The following is a 22492-nucleotide window of genomic DNA, read 5'->3' as shown; positions in this document are numbered from 1 at the left end:
GAAATTGATTTTGACAGATTCTTCTGAAGCCACGCCTAATGTCTTGATGCTGGTGTTGTATTGGTAGGGCGCACAGTGCCCAAGACCGCATTGGCTGTGCTGTGTGTGTGTGTGTGTGTGTGTGTGTGTGTGTGTGTGTGTGTGTGTGTGTGTGTGTGTGTGTGTGTCTTTTTCTTTTTTTTTCCAAAAGGGTCCCAAACTACACTGAGATTTGGAATATTACGTTACAGTCCAGCAGGAAAATGGCGACTGTCATTCATAATCCTCTGAAATCGTAAGTATATTTCAAAAAAATATATCTGAAATGATTGCATAGTTTGACTGCACGTTGTAACGCTCATCATACTGTATGTATACAGGGTTTAACGCGCGTCTAAGTAAGAATTACAAAATGAACACTTTCGCCACGGAATCGGACATTCTCCGTGTGTGTGTTATCTGCAGGTATCGCTGCCTACTTGCTGCGTTGTGTAATTTTGATATAAATGAATATATTCGTGCACAATCTGCAGAGAAAACATCTTCAACCCGCGCGTAAATGTCCGTTGGCGCACTTGGTTTCATTAAGACAGAAAGTTGCCGTTGTCTGCGTTCAGGTTTAGTAAACAGGGCTGGCAGAAGTTTGCACGCACGGCTCTTTGTCAGTGCTGGACGGGTGAATTTGCATAGATAATTTTATGCAATTAATGTCACAAAGCGCACATTGAGAGGGCGACTCTCGTGCTTTTGGTGCGACTGTTAAATGCAAGATGCGTAGCAGATTATTCCATGTTGTAACGCAGTTTTCATCTCCTGTCGTGCATGGAGAGGAAACCTGCGGTGTGAAACAGAATCAGGGGGGCCGTGCGGTTTCCCTGAAGTTTTTAGAATTTAAAGCTGATCACTTCAAAGGTGCCAGCGGGTGATCTTTGTCATCGGCGCACGAACGATGTAGAAACATCAGCACCTTATGGCACCTTTAAGAAATGATGCAAAATATCAACAATGAAAAAATGCAAATGAAAAACAAATTACGAAGTGATTAATTCGTGGAATATGAATGGGATGAGCGCTAATGACTTCATTTTAACCAGTTAGATAGACCCCCCCCCTCTTATGTGTGTGCGCCCATAACTTTCAGCTGCGTCCATATTACTGAATGCATGTCTGTCCTCTCGCTGGCTGACGGCAGATGTTTACCACTGGTCATGTGGAATGTGCGGAGAGTTTCACAGTTAACTCAAAATGTGTGGTGCAAGAGGTCATATCAGCTTTTTAAACAAAGCATGTTTTGACAGGAATAAAAGAAACTTTGCACGTTTGCATCTGGATAAATGAGGCTTATGACACCTATTGGCTTTCACTTAAGGCAGTTTTGTAATAATGTGGGGGGGGGGGGGGGTTTTGGAAAGTGTTACAAAATCTTCAGCAGATATTATCAGCTGTACACCCCCTTAAGCCTTTTTTACAGAATTATTAATACGCTCAAGAACGTTTTGTTTGTATTAATATTTTGAGTAAAGCAAAGGAGGATGAGAGAACTCGTGATGCTCTTGTTTTGTAGAGCTGTTTGTTGACAACCAAAAACATCTTGCTGTGCACTTAGGGGGGAAAAAAAAAGATCTAAGCTGCTGTATTCAACTAAAACAGATTAGACAGTAGAGAATCTAGTATATGTGTGTGTTTCTGTGTGTGTGTCTGCAGTTGTGCATGTAGAGCAGCAGATTAGGAGCGTCCCAGTATTCTCCTGGGTCCATCTGTTGAGAGAGGGAGAGGTGCGTGGAAAGACAGGCAGACTGATGCTGGGGCAGAGGGTGAGGCGGAGGGAGGGAACCCCATCTGCCCTCCATATACGGCAGGGCTTTCTCTGACCACCACCACCACCCCCAACCTCATCCAGTATCTGAAAAAATGTAAAACAGTGTGTGCATGCATAAGTTGGAGGCAGGACTCCACCTACCAAAACAAACATGAACTCTTACATTAATACAAGAGAAAACGGTCTAAACATGTATGTGAAGTGATCATGTGGGAGCTAATATCAAGAGTTATAGGAAATACTGTTGTGGTCTACTTTACAGGCTGCAGTACAATAAGCCTGCATTAAGGCCAGCTTGTCATCTGTGCTCAGGATGTGGATGGTAATTCATATGCCCCCAATAAGGACGTGCAGCAGTAAATACATGTGGGTCATGTTTTTGGCCTCGCATATTAACTTGATTTGTTTAAATGTTCACTTCTACAAAGGCTTCTCTGTGATTGAGAGGCAGCAAGACATAAGAGCCAATATGAGAAGTATTCAAATGAGCATCGTAATTCATATGCAGAGATGTGTTTATGTGCATATTAGGCGTCCTTTTACCTTCTGTCTTATCATTGGGGTTTGAATGCAGAACGAACAAAAGAGCTCAGGTGGAAAATGGTTTTTGTTTGCATAAGGACTGAAAGGACACGGGCTGAGATTTAGGGACATGTGAAGGAGAAGGTGGTGTGTGTGTGTGCGTGTGTGTGTGTGTGTGGAGGGGGTCAACGTGTGTGGGGTTGTATTTTATTGTGTGTGTTTGTTGCCTGCGTGGGCGGTTGCGGAGCTGCCCACCCTTCCCCCAATTTGTGTGAGAGGGAGCGTGAGTGAGTGATGGAGGTTGGGTGGAGGGGGTGTCTGTCTGGCTGCATTTACTGCATACATTTATACTACACCCTCAACGTAGGGGCGAACTCTGGCCTTTGTCTATCCGAGCCTGGGGAATGGGAATGTCCGGGAATGGTTTCCAGGCATGGGGAATATAAATGGCCAGGAACATTTTTTATAGAAGGCTCCATGCAGTGATCAGTCCTTTTTTTCCTTTTCTTTTTTCTTGTTCTGCACATGGAACTGGCACATGTTTCTCTCTTTATGTGTTTTTATGTGTGTGTGCGTGTGTGAGATTTCTAATAGGAGAGTGGGGAGATGAGATATGGATGTTACTCTTCACATATAAAATTGCATTTTTCCCTTTGGAGGCACATTTTCTCGGATTTCCTGCAGTGATCCCACACTGAGTCGAAGTGAGTTATCATTCAGCCCCGGTCTCCGGCTCCCACTCTTACTCCTCACCAGCCTTCAGCGTCTCTATCTTCTCCCCACCTCCCCCTCCAGAGAGAAACAACAGCAGCATCTGAATCAGGGTTTTCCCCTTTGCAACACCCTTTCCTCCTTTGCTTGCTCCCCCCCCCCCCCCGCACTCCCACCTTTCACTTTCATGCCCTTTGTGTGTCTGTTTGCGCACAGAGTAGCGTGTGTGTGCGCGAGTGCGCTCGTGCATGCATGCATCGGCGTGTTTGAGAGAAAATGAGTGTGACAGGGTTTGAAAGGGAACACGTGTGCCCCGGGACATGTCGGACCCCTCCTCTTCCCTCCCATTCTGCCTCCTTGGCTCCTCCTCTTCCTCTTCGTCTCCCTCCTCTCTGTTCCTCTGCCTACAAAGTGCCACAAAGACGCCCATCAGTGCCCACATGCCGTTGCCCTGCCCTGCGCTTCCTGCACTTTGGGGCCTCTTACCTATTCCTAGCTAAAAGTCAACTTCCTCTCCCCTCTCAGTCTTTTGCTTAAATTTTTTGGTAACCCCCCCCCAGCATTCCCTGACACTGTGAGGTGGGTTTCCCTTTTCCTTTGTGATGTACTGTATGAACTGCAAGCTTTATTGAAAAGATGTGTCTGTGTAGTACACGTAGTAATACACATCAGGCTTGTGTTGAGTTAGTCCCCTATACAATTTAGCTCTGACTTCATCAGCTGAATGAGGTCATGCATAAAGAGGTCTATATAGTGAGAGATGCTGTGCCTGTAATGTCTGTCACACAGGCTGTTACCAGATCAGCAGTGGGATTTTTCAGTTTTGTATGTTTCAAATTGACTGGACTTCAGAGGCACAGTATATTATCTACAGTGTGTACTGTATCCACAGACGGAGCTGGTCCTCTTCCGCGAAGTCCGCCATGTTGCACCGCCATGTTTCTATAGTAGCTGGCAATGGACAGACCAAGTGCTGGCTCTAGTCAGCATCATTCCCGTTTTTTTGTGTTTCACCAAAGTTCTCGTACACGCTTGGTAAGGAAGGGTGTTCAGAGGGATGCAATCTGCAACCTCACCACTAGATGCCACTAAATCCTCCACACTGAACCTTTTATATGATCGTGGAGGTAAATAAATAAATAGACATGAATTGTAGAATATATAAACTGAATGGCATAAAATTGAACAACACGGAGGTGATCTGTTTTAAGAATCCCAGCACACATAGTTACAGACACTTCTTACTTAAAGCAAAGTGTGACCAGTTGATCTAGTTAGAGGTTCACTTGGTGGTGAGGAAATGAAATGAAATTAGTCAGTGGTTGTTAGATTGAAGTCCAATTTCAGACCTTGCACATATCACCAGAGGCTGATTAACGTCACTGTTTTCCTCGATGAACACCTACAAGTCTGACACTGTCAGTTTTCACCTGATAGTAACAAAACATAAACAGGGTATGTCTTTGATTTTACAATTCTGTGCATGTCGCCTCTGTCTATCCGTCTCTGGTGGTCTCATGGACGCTACAACCTCAGCCATCAGCCGAGATGCTGCTTCAAAGCAGAGAGCTCATTAAAATGATTGACACAGGTGTGATTATGGTCAGCTGAGGCGAGAAGGACTCCTCCAGCCTCGAGGCAAAATGGAAATGTATTTCTTTTTTCTTCAACACAATAAAGAGAAACATCAATTACGATATTCATGATAAATCAAATTCAAAATGAAATATATCCATGATATGTCCGTAACAGTCTAAAACCCCAAATCATTTAGTTTACTGTCATATATGATTCTCAAAGAAGTAGGAACCAGTTAATGTTTGGCATTTTTTACTCGCTAAATGATCAAGATGCTTCAGGGATGATCAAAATGATTTAATGTTCTGTAAATTCTGGAATTTCTCCTTGCGGACTAATAAAGGAATGTTGAATTGAATTGAATAAATTGAATAACTGTCTCAGCTCTAAAACAAGGGATTGAATTGTAGGGAAAATCATGTAAAATTTTTCCAAACTCGTTGAAACTGTGGAGAAACAAACATACGACAGTGATTTATGATGCCACTGATGAGCCCGTTCAGTGATTAATTATTCTGTTTAGCAAGGAGGAAGAGAGGGTGCTGTGAGCAATAATGTATCTGACAGAAATACATGCAACATAATAGTAAGACTGATGGAGAGGAAAGACAGTGGACGGCCAAACAGAAAAGACTGATTCATAAGGGCCGCTTCCCCCTCGGCTATGGATTAAGAGTAAGTTTGAATATTTATGATGTCCGTAAGCTCTATCTCTGTGAGCTGTTACCTGGAAACATTAACCATCATTGCTTCTGTACTCGGCGCTGATAAGACTCCCGTTCACACACAAAGCTCCTCTGTGCTAATATGGGAGCAATTGAGACTATCACAATGGGCAGGCACCAACACACACACACACACACACACACATGCGCACACACACACACACAGCAACTGCAGATTCCATCAGTATCCAGGAAGCTGTTGACCAAGAGGAATGTGTTCCCCGACATGCAAAACTCGACTTACATAAGCACCATTACTAGGATCAGACATACAGTCCACTAATGGGCACAAACAGGAGCACAGTGCAATCTCCGATGGTGGGGGAGGATGTCTCGGGACACGCAACCCATAGACAGATGGTCTTGCAGCCATACAGATGCACGCACTCTTTTCCTCTCACTTTTTGGGAAACACATGAACATACCTCTCAGACAAATACACAGAAGGCACACTTTGCTTATGTAAGAGTTTATGAAGCAGCCCCGGGGACGTTGGGCAGACGCTTTGTTGTTGGAAGCGGGGCGGGAACATACAGGCGATATGAGATGACACGGGGAGAAAGAGAGGGAAGAGAAGCGGGGAAGACAGATGAGGAGAAACGCCTGAAGTTCAGGCAACAAACAGTGACAGCGGAGACAAGGCTTCACTTCTGGGAATGTGAGTTATGTGACAGGAAGTCTCATGGATTTGTCTGGATCACTGTGACTGCTGGTTTGTCATACTGTAAAAACATGCAACCCCAAAAAACACCAGCTGCATTCCTCATCTCTGTAGGTCTCCTGACAAAAACCTTCAGCCGCAAGCGTGTAAGTCGGACGCTGAACTGCACATGCAGTGTGGCACTGAAGGTGCTCACGGAGCCACTAAAGAGGTTTTACTTTTTGAACGGTTGCTGTTTCAGCTGCTTCCTCACCACTGTGATACGTTATGTGAACAGATTTGTCACCGAGTTTGATGGTTTCTGGTGGACGTCAGTAGCACTAATTCTTCTGCTGACCTTCTGAAGAATGATATTTGAATGAGAGAAAGATATCTGTACTTTAAAGCAATAGTTTGAGATTGAGCTTATTTACTTTATTGCTTGTTAGGTGAGAAGATCAATACTGCTATCATACAATATCTGTACTGCAAATATGAAGCTTGCTTAGGATTCAATTAGCTTAGCTTAGCATAAAGACTGTAAGAAGGGGGAATGTCCCTCAGACGAGAGAAAATAAGTTGTTGTTGTTCTGTATATCATTATTTTGTTGCCTTTTCTCTTATCAAGGATAAGGTTACGAGCTTCAGGTGCCTCCTGCGTACCTGTTTCCTCCTCTGAACTCCCTCCTCCATACATGCAATACCTGCCTCCCTCCCTGCTGCGACTCACTTTAGCCCCTTACCCTTCTCCCTTCCGTCCATCTTCTTCCTCCCCCACCCACCCTCCGCTCCCCTCCCACCTCCAAACACTGCACATCTTTGTGAGATTCAGTGTGACCAGAGCGCTAGTCTTTGTCCAGATTGGCATTCTTAACATATCTTTGTAGAGAATCCGCAGAGCCAGTCAGAGAGACAGGATGATGGGCAGGCAGATAGACATGTGTTCACATAAACAGGCCGAGAAGAAATCCTGCTGATTTGAGAAGAGCATGAGATCCTTGTGGCATTGTTTCTTTTTCAACCTCCCTGCCACTGATTATCTTGGTTTTAATGAAATCAATGTCTGGAAATCATACATAGGAAATACTACCAGCAAACTGTCCTTTATGGCTGTCTCATTCAATTAAAGTAACTAAACAACAAACTGTGCCTGAGGATGGTTGACTAGTTCAGTCCTCTGAAGCTGAGCCATGTGTGCTCCTGCTGAGGACCAGGCCCCGTTAGAACGATCTTTCCTCTATCTCCCTCTCTGGATTTCAGCCATGTAATTAGATAAAGAATAACCTACTCAAGGTGTCTATTTTATCTTTGGCGAAAGAGAGTTTTTTTCTTGCTTTGCTCTGTCTGCCTCTAATGATCTTATCAGGAGAAATCTTGCCCCTAGACAGAGACTGTGAAGATTATTGATGACTCACGTTCTGATTTATACCCTCTGGTCAGTAGACATTGTGTGTGCGCATCTGTGAGCAGCTCATCTGTTGTGTGGACTTCGATCCAGCACTCTGGCTAATCTATCAGTGTGACAGGATGAAACATTTCCTCTTTTGTTTCTCGTATCCCTTATTCTGTTACCGTGCTCAGCCTGATCCTGTTCAGCTCAGCTGTCTTTATGCTGCATCTGATAGATGCAGCAAATCCAGACTTTACACAACAAACTGAACCAAAATGTGGACAGAGGTCTGTGTGTGTTATATAAGCGAAAGGGCTGAAAAGGCCCACTCATACTTGATTTGAAGGCCATACCAAATCATCAGCCGTCCAGCACATTATTGCCATTAGCCGTCCAAAAAATGTTAACATTTAGCTGATAGGACTTCAATAGCAGGACTGACTCACAGAAAGCGCACAGAAAGCAGAAATCGAAGCAGCATGCTACAAAGAACCTGGATCAATGGCAAACATGGGACTATAATGTTACTTGCGGGTAACTTGAGTTCAGCAAAGAAATATTTTTTCAATTTAGTTCAGATGTTGAATGAATGGGGCAGTTGTTGTGGAAGTAAATGGTAATGAGCCTGATGCCTTACATTTCATAAATCACAACTGATTTCTGTCTTTGTTTCCTCTTGTCTGTATCTGGCTGTTTACCTGGCACGTTCTTCGTCTGTGTTCAGGCTCGGTGACCAGTTCTACAGGGAGGCAATTGAACACTGCCGCAGCTACAACGCTCGTCTCTGTGCCGAACGTAGCGTGCGCATGCCCTTCTTAGACTCGCAAACTGGCGTGGCACAGAACAACTGCTACATCTGGATGGAAAAGCGCCACCGACAGCCAGGTGAAGCACGGGATGAATTCATGCCATTGATATTTCTTTCAATAAACACAAATGTTTACGTTCTAAATACTGTGGTTTTTGTCCATATTAAGCAAGTTACCATTCCCACTTTTATTTAAGGAATCATTTGAAAGACTGATACCACTCTCATACCTGTATGCTAAATATGAAGCTACAGCCAGTAGCTGGTTAGCTTAGCTTAGCATAAAGGCTGGGAACAAGGTCAAACAGCTCGCCTGGCTCTGTCCAACATTTAAAAATATTTTGTTTCATCTGTTCAAAAACCAAACCGTACTGTAAAAAGTTGTGGTTTTACGGGGGCGTCATGTGCCAGACTATTTCTAGTGATTTCCAGGAGTCTTGGAGACTGATTGGCCTGGCAACCAATGCAGACTCCATGAGGTCACTGTGAAATCTGACATGTTAATTAGTGAGCTTTAGAGGTGCTTGTTTTGTTCACCCTTGGACAGAGCCAGGCTAGCTGTCCTTATGCTAAGATAAGCTAAGTGTCCACTGGCTGTAAGCCGAGGAAGAATAAGCGGGAAAGCATAAACATGGATGGATAGAGAGGATGAATTTACAGATCTCCTCCCGCAATAAAAAAGCAAGTGAACCCTCCTTTTGTATATTCTGCGAGGTACCACTTACTGATTAATCCTGCGACAAGCAGCCAGAATGCTTTATGCACATCTGGGTCGCCTGTATAGCCAAAGGGAACAATCTGCGCTTTACTGAGAGCTGGACACAAATAGCCTGCTCTCCATCTTGTATGCAAAGCCCTTCAGGCCACACCCTATACTTTGTGGCAGACCTAACTCACATTATACTGTATGCATTTATTCTGGGTTTATCCCTCCCCCCTCATTCTCTTGATTTTTTTTCCTCTGCTCATGCTGAAAAAAAAAGAAACCCACTTCTTTCCCTCCATCTCAGTCTGTGCTAATGGCAGATTATGATTAGACACAAGGACAGGGACCAAAATATTCAATTCAAGTACAAGAAATTATTTTAGTCGTTAATTAAAGTAAAACTGAATATATCCACCCTTAACATTAAGTAACATTTCTGCACTGATATGATGGATAAAGTGCCTGAAATGTCAGGTGTTGCATGACAAACACTTTCTGGACCATCAGAGGCAGATTTTTCTGAATATGTGGACCATTAGCCTGAGTGCTGAAACTGGAACATATTAAGTGTCAGGAAAATAAAACCAGTCCAATGTGTGTGTGTGTGTGTGTGTGTGTGTGTGTGTGTGTGTGTGTGTGTGTGTGTGTGTGTGCGCGCATGTGCGTGCGTGCGTGCAAGGGTCTCAATGCAAGTTTTGTTAAAATGGAATGCTTGCCAATGGTTGTTAAAATTCTTCCTGTGTGCCTGTGTCTCCGCATGTGTGTGTGTCTGTATATTTGAACGTGTGTGTGCGTGTCCAGGCCAGGCAGCAGGACAGATGTATACCTACCCTGCTCGTTGCTGGAGAAAGAAGAGGCGACTCCACCCGCCCCTGGATCCCCAGCTACGCCTGTGTGAGCTTCGACTAGGTAAGACAAACAGCACGTCCAGCGCATCGACATGCATGCACAGTGAATGTCACGGCCACAGAGGTATTGACCCACAGTTATACAATGGAAGCCACTTTAATTGATGCGTCCGCTACTTTCATCTGAATGCACATTTATGCTGTGTATGTGCCCCCCATGCTCTCGATAGCTGCACAGAGCTTTAGGCGTGCTCGGTGGCGTTAATGTTCGCTATCTGACCATCTGGCTCTGGTTAGCCCGTCTCTCTCGCCAGGTCTCCAGGTTCATTCTCTCCCCTGAATCAATGCCTCCTCTCACTGTTCTCTGGCAGTAGACTCACACACACACACACATACATAAGTGCACAAACACCCCCACACATGACTCTCGCTCTCCGTTGCAGCACAGAAGCACCCTAACTGGGCCTCTGTAATCATTTGTCCATGAGGCATTAGAATGTAAGTGAGTCTTATGAGGTGGAAGTGTGTGCTTTTTATATGCGTGTCTATGTGTGCGCGCATGTGCATCCATGCGTGCATATGTGTGTGTTACAGGGGATTTTTAGCAAAGGAATGCCCCAGGAACCCGATAAGGGGGAGAAATAAAGGCAAGTCTTTGTTTCGGCTTTGCCACACTATTGTTTCCCCCTCGCTGTCTTCCAGACGCAATATAATACTCCAGAGCTCTCCACCAAGAACCATTCAGCTTCAAGCAGAGGACATTTCTGAGGGGAAAAAAAGAGAAGAAACTCCCCAGAGCTGCAAGCAACCAACCAAAGCACGTAAAGGGACAGAAAACTAGTGATATGCTGCAGTTAACAGGCGCAGGAAAGCCTTTGTTGCTAAGGAAAGGAAAGAAAGAGAGTACAAGTCTCCGGTTTTGTTTTGCAGAGATCCAATTCTGCAGTTTGGCCCAGATATCTATCATAACACGACAGAGGAATGTGAGTGCTCCCCTTTCAGGCTTTTGGAAATGCTTTATGTTTATTTAATGCTTCCTGAGCAGAGAGGTTTGTCTGTGTGTGTGAAGATACACAGAGGCTCTGTCACGAGGTTGAAACACTTTGAAACCCAAATTGAATTTCTTTCTTTTTTTTTTTTTTTTGAAGATCCTCTGCTCTTTTCTTCACGTCGCAGCTCAGTGTGCGAGTGGCCTCAGCTCAGCAGCCATTTTGCTCCCCTCAGTGTAAACTGACAAGGTTTACAAACAAAGGGGTGCAAGCAAATGCATAAGATTGCGATAATTCTGTGATATCATGCAGGTTTTTCTCATGTTCAACTCAAGTCCCTAGTATGGGCCAAGCTCTAAAAATTCTGGATCCTACATTTCCCAAATCCCACACTTCCAGTTTGAAACACAGGCCGATTCACATCAGTACAGTTTGTGTGGTTGTGTTTGTGTGTTCATTTGTTCACGGCGCCTTTATGCTGGAACTTTCATCTCCTCATTCTCTCCACCAAGTTTGCCCTGGAGAGTTGAGGGGAAGGTGAGGAGGTTATAGAGAGGAAGGAGGATGGGTGAGGTCAAAGAAATGGGGGAGAGGACAGCAAATGAAGGAGGGATTTAGCATAGAAGAGGAGGGAGGGTGCTAGCAGAGAACAGAGGTAGTGGCATATTTTTGTGGGCTGCAGGAGCAGGTTTAGGGATTGTGGTGAGGGATACAGAGCGGAGAGGGAGGAAATGTCTGTGTCAAAGTCAACCTGTACAAATAGACACAAAGAAATGAGAAAAGGAGGAGGAGGGAAAGGAGGAGGCAGGGAGGTACAGCAGCTCTGTGTTCAATGAGAACAGTAGCCCTACTGCCTTTCTTATCACATCCCGACTTTCATTCTGTTTTCATCCCGGTGTTAGAGTTCAGTGACGAGAACAGACAGCTCAAAGAGGGGGAGAGAGAAAGATAAGGTAGAAGCAAGAAAGAGAGTGAGATACTGGAGATGCAGTTTAGGCCGATCAGTTCATTATTTCCTCTGTGTTACTGCACACCTTTTTTTATCGATGCTGGCATCCTGCCATGCCGCTGTCAGTAAAACACTGTTTGCACCCTATACAGAGGGAAGACTTACACATTGATACTGACTCTCTGCTTTGGTCTTCCATCTACTCGAAATAGTTGTGTGCATCCACTTTTTGAAAGTGCTTTCTCAGTAGGATGACTGTCTGGCACAAAGCCGTACTAAATTATTGATCACATATATCACACTAACCTCTGTGTTGACTGGAACTGCTTCTCTTTGGCAAGGAGCCTGATGTTAGATGATGATGATGATGGTGATGATGATGATGATGATAATGATGATGATGATGATGATGATGATGATGATGGTGGTACTCACAGCTTGTTTTTCCAGGTTCGGGTCAGTTAGTCTTGAGTAGAGCTGACTGTAGAGACAGAAAGAGCTGTTCTCAGTTGTTAGTCATTGCTTTGCAGCTTAGTGATTTCATGTTGTAGGCTCTCTCTCACTCTCTCTCTCTCTCTCTCTCTCTCTCTCTCTCTCTCTCTCTGGCAGATGGCGTTAGTTTTATCCAAGCATGTTTGTCCTTGCAGCTCATCCAGTTTAGCACATGTTAGAGCTGTAATGACGCTTCAGATTAGCCTTTTTCATCACTGCGAGCTCATCCTAACAACCAACTAACTTAAACATACTGGCACACACTCATCTGCATCTACTTACAGTTCCCATGATGCACCGATGTGTTCGGCTGCTCCGCGTGTGTTGCATTCAGGGGCCATTCGGACGAACGTGCTTCTTTACTATTTTATGTTATTTTCTTTAATGCTGAAAAAAGTAATTGCTTTTTTTGTATTTATGAATTGCCTCAATGGCTGGATACAGCCTGGGGGCTGGAAGGTCCCTCCGTCTGCAGAAGAGGAAACTACTGTGTTTAGTATGGTCAGCAAACAAGTGTCAGTGAGGATGGCAACTTTTAACACATACACACCTGCAACTGTCACCCCAAATGCTCTCTTATTCTCTTCTGCCACCTCCTTCTCAGAGGCAGAGCTGGCCCCGAAACGTGAGGCTCCCACAGGGGATGCAACAGCCTTGGAGGCCCTCCTGAGGGCGGACAGCCTGCTGGAGAAAAAAAACAACCTCTGTAAGGAAGAGGAGACGTTGCTGGAAATACAGGTATTTTATTACGCGTGAATTATGTACAGTATCGTACATTATTAAGGTATGTGTGCTTTGGTCAATGCAAGAAAAGTTTGGTATTACAAACAAATATTAAGATTTAAATGCAACAAAGTGCGAAAATATCAAATCAAATCCTTTCTTACGTTGTCACACAGATTTTTTTTTTTACTGTATCCAAGCCTCTCTCTTCCTATGTGTGTGCTTGTGCTCTGTAGAGAGTTCTGGAGGCGGACGAAAATGGGGACGGTTTCCATGATGACGAAGACTTTGAACTGGATACTCCAAAGAGAAAGAACAGAAACCGAGGCAAAGTGAGTGTGTGCACAGGCATGCATAAGAGAATAGCTACAGAGTTTCATCAATACAAAATCTACGAAGTGTATTAAGAGACACTTATTTCTACGCCGTGTGCTTGTGTTTCCGCTCAGAACAGAGGATCCAATCGCAGAAGGACAGAACCCGTTAACATGGACGACCAGGACAAACCTTACGTCTGCGACAGTAAGAGAACAGAAAGCTTTGTACATCATGTGTGATTAGCTTTCTGCTTTACCTGTTAGTTTACCTAAACTGAGCATCAGAGAGGTTCCCAAAGCTCAAGGAAGTGACAAAACACTCTTCTCCTTATTTGGCTATCACGAAAGAACTCCTTTATTCCTTCATGACGTACTATCAGGAAACGTTTCTCAATATGCCTGCACCGAAGTCTTATGTAGAAGAATCTAGCAGACAAGTCGTTTTCTCTCATCTTTCAACCATAGCCCCTCCTCCTTCTGTTCTAAGAGCGGCCCTCTGCAGCATGAAAAAAGAGTTTGCTGTTAATCCAGACCTGACTAGCATGCCACCTACGTACTTGGGCAGAATCCCCCCGGAATGGATTGCCATGGGGATGCAGAGATAGCCACGCTCGAAGAAATGAATCTTTTGTGTCGTGTTCTGTCTTTCCTTCATTATTTGCTTCTGTGTCTTCTCTGTTCCAGATAGATACAAACAAAAGCATAACTCAAAAAAGACTGAAGAAGGTATCCGAACCTGTCGCCATCTTGTCTTTCTAGGGGCTCCTTGAACTGTCTTTAAGATTGGCCCTTTCGCTTGAGGGCACCTGGTGTGGGAATGGCTGACTGAATGCGAATCCCTTGGAGATATCTAACGCTTTAAATGCTTTATTCTAGTCCAGGCGTCCTTTCCTGAATTCAGTACAAGCATTGCATGATACTAACGCTACGCTATGTGCCTTAATGCTCACTCTCTGCAAGGCATGCACCAAATGATGCTTCAGCAGCAGCTAACGTCGAACTGTGGGATGCATGGTTCTTAAGGCCTCAATAGCCGTGAAGTGATCCACAAATGTAGCCATCGTAGAAGTCTTCACACTGAGTGGAATTTCTTTTTGAGACGAGTTTTAACCATGGGATTGGATTGGGAGTGAGTTCACAGTGACATGGTGAAGCTCTGCAGCCTTGTGGTGAAATATGCAAATTTGGCTGTAGCAAATGTAGCAAAAACAATACTTCAACTTTCAGCTTCTATCATGGCTACACCTCTAATGTGCTTATTAATAACCCCAAGAACTACTACAGTAGCAGACTATAAAATCTAGTTTTCATATTATTAGTGCACAAAATGTGTGACGTCCATAGCTTCACAGTACAGCATCAGCAGGATAAAAAGGTGCCTGTCAGTCTCTCACCTTTCATTGTTGATTTGCTTGTTGTGATCTGTTTTTGAAAACGGTTGTAGGCAGATACTCACCTTTGGCACACTCCTTGTATCCTGACTCCCTATCTATTCACTCGACTTCCTTGTGAAAGACTTGTCAATAAGTCTGCGGATTTTCATATCAATTAAGTGCTGTGTACGTTAGCTAGTAAAGCATTCTTAGTATGAAATATGTCACAGATGAAGCCTCTTTCTCACGGTCTCAGCAGCAACATATCCTCTCAGCAACACTCTCTACTCCCATATTGTGCTTTTGTTGGGTGATAAGGTTGTTATGGTCAACCTATTTATACATCGTCGTTTCTGCCCTTCTTCTTTGCACAAGGTTTTATGTGTTTCTAATGGAGTGTGTGATGTTTTATCTGAAGTCTGTGGAAAGCGCTACAAGAACCGGCCTGGCCTGAGCTACCACTACACCCACACTCACCTGGCAGAGGAGGAGGGTGAGGAGGAAAAGGAAACAGAGATGGCCCCGTCTCCACCACATAGCTCGGACAACCACAAACGTAAGATGCCGTCGAGTATTTAATTACATAGAACGACAGAAAGCTGCGGGAAAGCTCACGTTTTCTTCTCATTGCACGTATCTGCCAACAGCTCAGAAGGGCCCGGATGGCGTCATCATCCCCAACGACTACTGTGACTTCTGCCTGGGAGACCAGGACTCCAACAGGAAGACAGGCCAGGCTGAGGAGCTGGTGTCCTGCTCTGACTGTGGACGCTCCGGTGAGTCCACAGTCTTCACATCATGGCCAATTAGCACCTCTATGGAGGGTAGACCACAAGTCATAGCTTTGTTTTCTTGCCAATCAAATGAGTGGATATTAAAGGATGTCGTCGTATGAGTGTTCTCAGTGGCACGGTGAGAAAACCACTCTTACCAAATTTGCTTATTCACGTTCTCGCCCAGAGAGATGAGAAGATCAATATCAGTCTTGTGTCTGTACAGTGAATATGAAGCCACAGCCAGCAGGTGGTTAGCTTAGCACAAATGCAGCTATGCTAAGCTAACCTGTAGCTTCACATTTCACCCACGGTCATGAGTGTGGTATCGATCTTCTCATCTAACTCCCAGCAGGAAAACGAATAAACAGATTTCCCAAAATACCAAACTACTCCTGCAGGAGATTTTCAGAAACGAGTTGTTTGCTAGTCTCACACTTTAATTTGTGTCTACTACACATCATTTTTTTCCTCTTTACTTCCTTTTGATCCACAATCTTGTTCATGTCTATTCCTCGCTTCCTCGCAGTTTTGGTTCGCAGACTTAAATGGTGACTTAAATGGTGTCACAAATGTGACGCAGTTTAACGCTCTGCATCAAATATCTCTTTAGATTAATAGTTACTTTGGGCAGAATCTTTAACAGTAACGTTTACACAGTCGATTTGAGTCGGTGACTCATGTCAATAGTTATTCCAAGTCATTACAATTCAAACCAACCTGTGTCTTTACCTGTTGATGGAGGTCTGATTATACCTTCATGCCGTGCGTTGAATCGAGCTTTCATGTTGCTACAGTGTCTTTTCAATGGGTTGTCAATGAGCCTTGTTGACCATGAGAAGTGAGAGCCCACCCCAGGAAAATAATATTGATGTACAGGCTCTGCTGCTTGCTTCCATCCTGCATGCTTCTCCATGTCAACCTCATCCATCAGTACGGACGTCTGCCTTTTCATGACATGCATTCACTCCTTTGTTGCTTGGTTTTCATGCATTACCTTCTGGCTGCATTTTTGTTCCTCCCCCCCACCACTTTTATTTGTGCTCCACACTCCCCAAAGCCGCCTCTGCTGGATATCACGGACATAACATTTCTTCAATCGGCTCAAGCGTCTTGTGCGATGAGAGGGCAGAGTGTTCATTTCAGCAGGCGACGTGTTTTCTTGCTACGATAGACTTTGTTAGAACAGCTGCGAGAGTGTGTGGCCTTGTCTGTGTTGCTCTGACGCTGATGTTTTCATGGTAGCTGGAAGAGGAGGAGCGAAGAAGGATTGGAGGAAGCTGAGCGCTCTTGAGGAATTGTTCGGCAGCGCGTCAGACAGCGAGGCCTCCACGTTTCATGGCTTTGAAGATGCAGAGCTGGAAGACATTTTGCTTTCAGACGATGATGATGATGATGATGGTCATGATGCTGTGGCTGATAAAGGGACCTCTTGACTAGCTGGACCTCATGGCAGTGAAAAATCATCTCCTGAGTAAATGTCTGAAGCTGCAGACTGGACTACAGTGGCTCCCCTTGAAGGCACGTCCACCAGAAAAGTCTCCAGATTTATTTGGAACATTTTCAGTTAACGCCACCCTTTTCATGGAAATGTTGTCAAATGAAAATTTTCTCCCTGATGGATACAATGGCTTTCTCTCTCTTTTTTTTTTACCATGCTCACATGGATTTTACTGACATTTTCCATTACTCATAAACAAACAATTATCTCCTTCCACTTGACTTTGCTTGTGCGAGATAATCACCATCATGGCTGCAGCCTATTTCATTCTGGACTGAAAAGGTCAATGTGATGGACCAGAGAAAAAGGAATGAATACATGAATGGCCACTAATGTGGCAGGGGGAGGGATGAACATGGACTCTTGAGTCACTCCATTGGCTAATGAGGACAGGTAGCCGAGAGGTAAGAGCCAGCCGGCACTCAATTGCTCCTCTCTGTCTTTAAGGCCTCTCTTTTATCGGTAGACGCTGAGCAGAGATGCTTTTTTCTCCTGCCTGCTGCTCTGCGCCATCCATTTCAACTGATAGGCCACCTTTTAAACTGCCACAGCTAATTTAATCCCTGACTTTAATTCCTCAGTTTAATTCTGTGGCAGGCAGCGTCTTAAATATTCTCTGTCACGTCTCCCTTTGTTCACCCATCACAGGCTGATTGGGAATGTTCAGTGTTTCTGGCTGCTTTCCCAGTCCAGATATAAATCCCTTCATCCTTGATTATGGCTCATTCATGGCTCAATGATACCCCATTGATAGCAGGTTGATGTAGATAGCTGTGTTTGTATGAGATGCTGGCGGCACTGTGAGGCTGCGGGGAGGATTTAAAAGACATTGGCAATAGCTGTAAAATGTTTGTTATTAAGACGGGGAAGTAGACGACAATTTACATCACCGTTCATTTTGTTGTCTCAGCTAGAGATTTATGGGAAGATGCTAAAATGCGGTCTGGCTGTGATTTCCTGCACACACATCACTGCTTGTGTTTGTTTCCAGACATATAATCACTTGTCTTTTGTGGCTAGATTGCTTTTGATGCTACATTTCATCCAGCTGTATGGACTGTCAGCACTACGGGTGCAATTAGAGTTGTCTGATTCACAGACACCATTAACAGGCCCTGCTGGCTCTGATAAAGACATGGCAGTGTTATTTATATCAACCAGGGCAAAGCGTTTTATTCAATTACTCAAGCAAAAGGACATTTTTACATCAGATGACCATCTGACCACTGCAGCGGTTAACAGAAGACACATCATTGCTGCACTGCAGAGCCTGAAGCAGATACAGCTGCAGACTGTGCAAATCAACATTTGATGAATTATGTAAATATGTTAATGTGTGTCAGTCTTTCTCTGCTGTCAGCTCCAATTCAGAGCGTTTGCCACGTGCCCATCTGCTGAAACTCCACTGGCTTTGCTTTGAAGTCGCCCTTTCCTTCTTACTTCAGTGTTCTCGTCTCTCCTCGCCGTCCCTCCGCAGGTCACCCCACGTGTCTGCAGTTCACTGACAACATGATGCAGGCAGTGAGGACGTACCAGTGGCAGTGCATAGAGTGCAAGTCTTGCAGCATCTGTGGCACGTCGGAGAACGATGTATGTATGCTGTGGGAGAACGTACGATCCTCCATTAGCGTTCGAATGCTTTTAAAAGATTTCCCTTTGATTTTGCTCTGACGCATGCTAAACTTGACTTGTTTCCGTTTGATATTGTGACCTTTCCACAGTCAGCATTCAGCCTGTCATAGGCAATGCATTGCACTGAATTTAACTAAACATGCCAAGCAGCTATTGCGCTTGATAAATCCCTGATGTGATATTCTTTTTTACCTCAGCCATATTTTGCTAAGAATGAAAAATAATCACAAAAAGGATGTCAGCTTTACATGGTGGTGCAATATGGTGGACTGTGTTTAAAAGGACCTGCTCCCTCTGTAGATACAAAGAGCTCATTCTAAGATAATGAAAATTCTTATTTTCAGATGACCATACACTTTATTATATTCCATTTCTGCCAGTAGATCCCCTTAAACCCTACACACTGGACCTTTAAGAGTACACCCACAGTATGCAGTAACACAGAACACATTGGATTAAAGTGGCTAAACTGGATCTTTCAACACCATGAGACAGGAATTAGCTATAATCTACTTTATCCAACAGGGTAAAGGGCCATATTCTGCAAAGAGATGCCCCTAAATCTTACACATTGGACCTTTAACACTTGAAAATCTTTTCATTGTATATATCTAATTCTCCAGAATAGTTTCAGCTGTGTCCAGAAGTTGGGGGCATAAAAGATTTGGCCTCTTTGAAGCTCCATAAGCTGTCCCATGATGCTTTGAAAGCTCACAGTGCTACTTGCCAGACCTCTTTTATAGTTCATAAATGCTGCTAACTGGCCTTCAATGTAATGTGAGCCACATTTCTAGCTGTCTTTGTAACTCTGATTCACCTACTTCAGCATTTCTATCCTTATCCAGGCAGGGTTGATTTTTATTCTTCTGCCCCCTGCACTTTTTTTTTTTTAATAGATTATATATTTAAGATGTTTGTGTGCTGCATATGTAGGATCAGCTGCTGTTCTGTGATGACTGCGACAGAGGATACCACATGTACTGCCTGAAGCCCCCAATGACCCAGCCTCCAGAAGGTACAACAGCCACTCTCATACATTATGCATTATCCATCAGCGGGTTGAAACTATATATGTCATGTGCTGTATATCTGAGAGAGGCTACAAGCGAAGGCTATATATGGGAAAAAAAGCAAGAAGGACAAGGATTTCAGCCTCTCTTTCTCTCTCCACAGGGAGCTGGAGCTGTCACTTGTGTCTGGACCTGTTAAAAGACAAGGCCTCTGCCTATGGAGAAGCATAACTCGCTGGACATTCTTCTCAACACAATATATATATTTGTACCCATACATTAACTGTTTGACATGCCCACACATGAGCAAAAACATTCTCTCAGATAGAATCAAACACACACACTCCAGTGCATTAGCAGGCTCAGGGCAGTTTCCTGTGTGAGGCGCAGAGATCCTCGAGCTCTCACACAGCCGAGCTACGCTCCAGGCGCAAACACCGTCACCATGCAATCGGGGCCATAAGTCAGCTAACAGCAGGCCCTCCGTTCAAACAGTTCTCTACCTCACCTCTCAGCAGACGGCAAGAAGCCAAAGCAAGATAATGGCCAATACTGTGTCGTACATGCGTACGTGCTCAATTTAAATCAAACTTCTGAAATCCCCAGATGATTTAAATGTATTTGATTTGGAAGATGTCTATCCCAGAGTCGCTTGCTTCCCTCACTGCTCCAGCTCTGCAGTGGGGGAACCTGAGCGGGTCTGACTAATGTTTGTTTAAATTTCTCCTTCCAGCTCTACTCCTCTCCTGTGTTTAGACTTTACGGTGACATTCCTATTTTATATCTGGACAGACTCAGCGTTAGCTATGCCATCTTTCACAGGTTTTGTCAGGTTCAGTGAAACTCGCATCCAGCGCTAGGACGAAATGGAGCGACGACGCAGCCTCGGCTATCATTCCTGTCCTGTTGGGAGTGTGGTGACATTTCTTAATCCGCGTTTGGGGTTTTTTTTTTTTGTATCCTTGCAGTTAGTAGGATACCATGGTGCTCAATTTGACACTTTACAAAAATTATAGCATTTCTTTTTATAGAATAAAAGGCTGATTTATTTATTGTTGATAATGCTCCAATGTTATTGTCAAGGAGATCATTGTTACTGTAAATCAGTGGTTCCCAAACTCTTTCTGTCATGCCTAACCCCCTGTGGAAGCCATCCAAATGACTGCCCCCTCCTCTCCCAGCCCACACAAACAAAAGCATCGGATAATATATTTAAATAACATTCATATGAAGACAAACTGCATTGCGAAAGTTGCATGTCCAAAAGGTCAGCCTCCTCACCAGCTCATATAAAGACACAGAGAAATGGCATTTTTGTGTTGCAGGGTAGGGATTGTTAGCCAGTATTATAGTACACGCGTTGCTCTGATGTGATTGCATTGGCTCCCATGTACCCTGTAATCCCACATAATAACAGTTCAGAAGCAGCGTTATCTCAACTCTAAATTCATGTCACAGCTGTAGATAGTATGATGCAGAACATGCCAATGTTTGCAGTTAATATTAGAGCAGATTAACTCAGTTAATCTAGTCATTACCATCTGACTCACACTCACATTGCTTCAGCGTGTGGACAGCATCCAAAGCTCAACAGCCTTTGATGGAGGGCTTTAGCGAAATGTTATTAGTTACACGTATGTCGGACATTACAAAATAATCTGCTGGGAAAAAGGTTCACCTTTTGTGGTTTTCAATCTGCATTTTAGCCAGTTTGTGCCCCCTGCAATACCTCTGCGCCCCTCCAGAGGGCCCCACCCCGCAGTTTGGGAACCACTGCTGTAAATGAACATAGTTGCGTTGTCTGTGTTAACAAACCTTGATTCATGGCTATATACAAGCAGTGTGGTGAATCATATACTGTGCGTGTCCTGAGGAAGCAGTATGTACTGGTGAGACCTGTCTGGAGGTCGGTTAGAGGTGTGTGTGAGATTTTTTTTTTTTTTTTACATTTTTTTATATTGCAGTTATTAACCAGAACATATTCGATATGTTCTGTGTTTGTATTACCACGGGAGTACATTTGAACTGGTTTCACCTAAAGTTGGATGGTATAATCTTCAAAGCCATCCAACTTGTGTTTTTCTTCTGAGCAAAACTTGGCAGCACTCACCTACTGCTCTAAAAACAAGGTTGATCATGAAGTGGAAGAAACACCAAGAATAAGCTCAAAACTAAAAATAAAAAAGGAAAAAAAAAAAGAAGTCAGTTAAAGTACACATAGTGTGCAAGCCTTGACATGATATCACAGTCTGCATTTGTGTTTTGTTATTGTGAGTTTGTATTTGATATTGCTTTTCCACAGACAATCATGACCTAGCATAGCCACAATACATGATGTTAATAATATGCAGGGGGTTCTCCATGGCGGTATAACCACCCTTTGTGTCTTCCTTTTAAAAAATGTCTTGGATGTAATTCTTATTTGATGCCATCACCTACAGTGATTCAAAACATGTGTTGTATTTTGTTAAAGTAAATGTTATGTTTTGTGATGGAATAAAGACTTTTCCATAAATCTTGTTGTCCTATACAGTATGTCCCTTATCTTCAGTCCACTTGTTTCTCATTTTGCCTGTAAAATACTCTTTCAAGGTGTTTTTATTCCCCTTCAACAACCCATTACCAGGAAACCCCGATGCCATACATACAACCTGAAAGTAGGCATTGAGTGTTTATATGATCTGATATGAATCCATTATAATGTAATGTTGGATGAGCCATCATTTCCTCTTAATTTCCGACCAAGACATGGCTGCTTTTCTGGATGGTCTGCCAACATATCTGTGTATGGATGCTCAGGGATGCAGAAGCTTTCAAGAGGTTACAAACATGCCAATATCCTCTCCAGTATTTATGTTGTACCTTACATCAAATAACCACTAGGGAGCACTATTAGATTGGAGTACACCAATCAATATGGAGCTACATGTTGGAGTGTCTTTACACAGACCACTGCAGGTCGGAATCCTTCAGGCTTGCATGCTGTGCATTTCTGAACATATTCCCC

The 22492-nt window shown here is 43.9% G+C and overlaps 1 protein-coding gene across 4 annotated transcripts; it reads left to right on the top strand.

The window, feature by feature from the left end:
* Positions 1–193: 193 nt before the first annotated feature.
* On the top strand, positions 194–21686 carry dpf3 (double PHD fingers 3). 4 transcript variants are annotated; one of them, XM_070987703.1, is made up of 12 exons: positions 194–274; positions 8089–8249; positions 9680–9787; positions 12761–12894; positions 13116–13211; positions 13329–13401; positions 13881–13922; positions 14988–15125; positions 15217–15345; positions 18321–18433; positions 19409–19490; positions 19649–21686. In XM_070987703.1, exons 1-12 carry the CDS (start codon positions 243–245, stop codon positions 19714–19716), a joined length of 1176 nt encoding a protein of 391 aa, XP_070843804.1. In that variant the 5' UTR covers positions 194–242; the 3' UTR covers positions 19717–21686. The 4 variants fall into 4 exon arrangements, with proteins under 4 accessions (XP_070843804.1, XP_070843805.1, XP_070843806.1 ...); XM_070987704.1 differs by lacking the exon at positions 13881–13922 and having other exon boundaries at positions 19649–19846; XM_070987705.1 differs by lacking the exons at positions 18321–18433; positions 19409–19490; positions 19649–21686 and adding an exon at positions 16588–16899.
* Positions 21687–22492: the final 806 nt, after the last annotated feature.

Source organism: Chaetodon trifascialis, chromosome 19, assembly GCF_039877785.1.
Source record: "Chaetodon trifascialis isolate fChaTrf1 chromosome 19, fChaTrf1.hap1, whole genome shotgun sequence".
Taxonomy (NCBI): Eukaryota; Metazoa; Chordata; class Actinopteri; order Chaetodontiformes; family Chaetodontidae; genus Chaetodon; species Chaetodon trifascialis.
The sequence above is the reverse complement of the archived record's forward strand: the minus strand, read 5'-3'. Positions and strand labels throughout refer to the sequence as shown.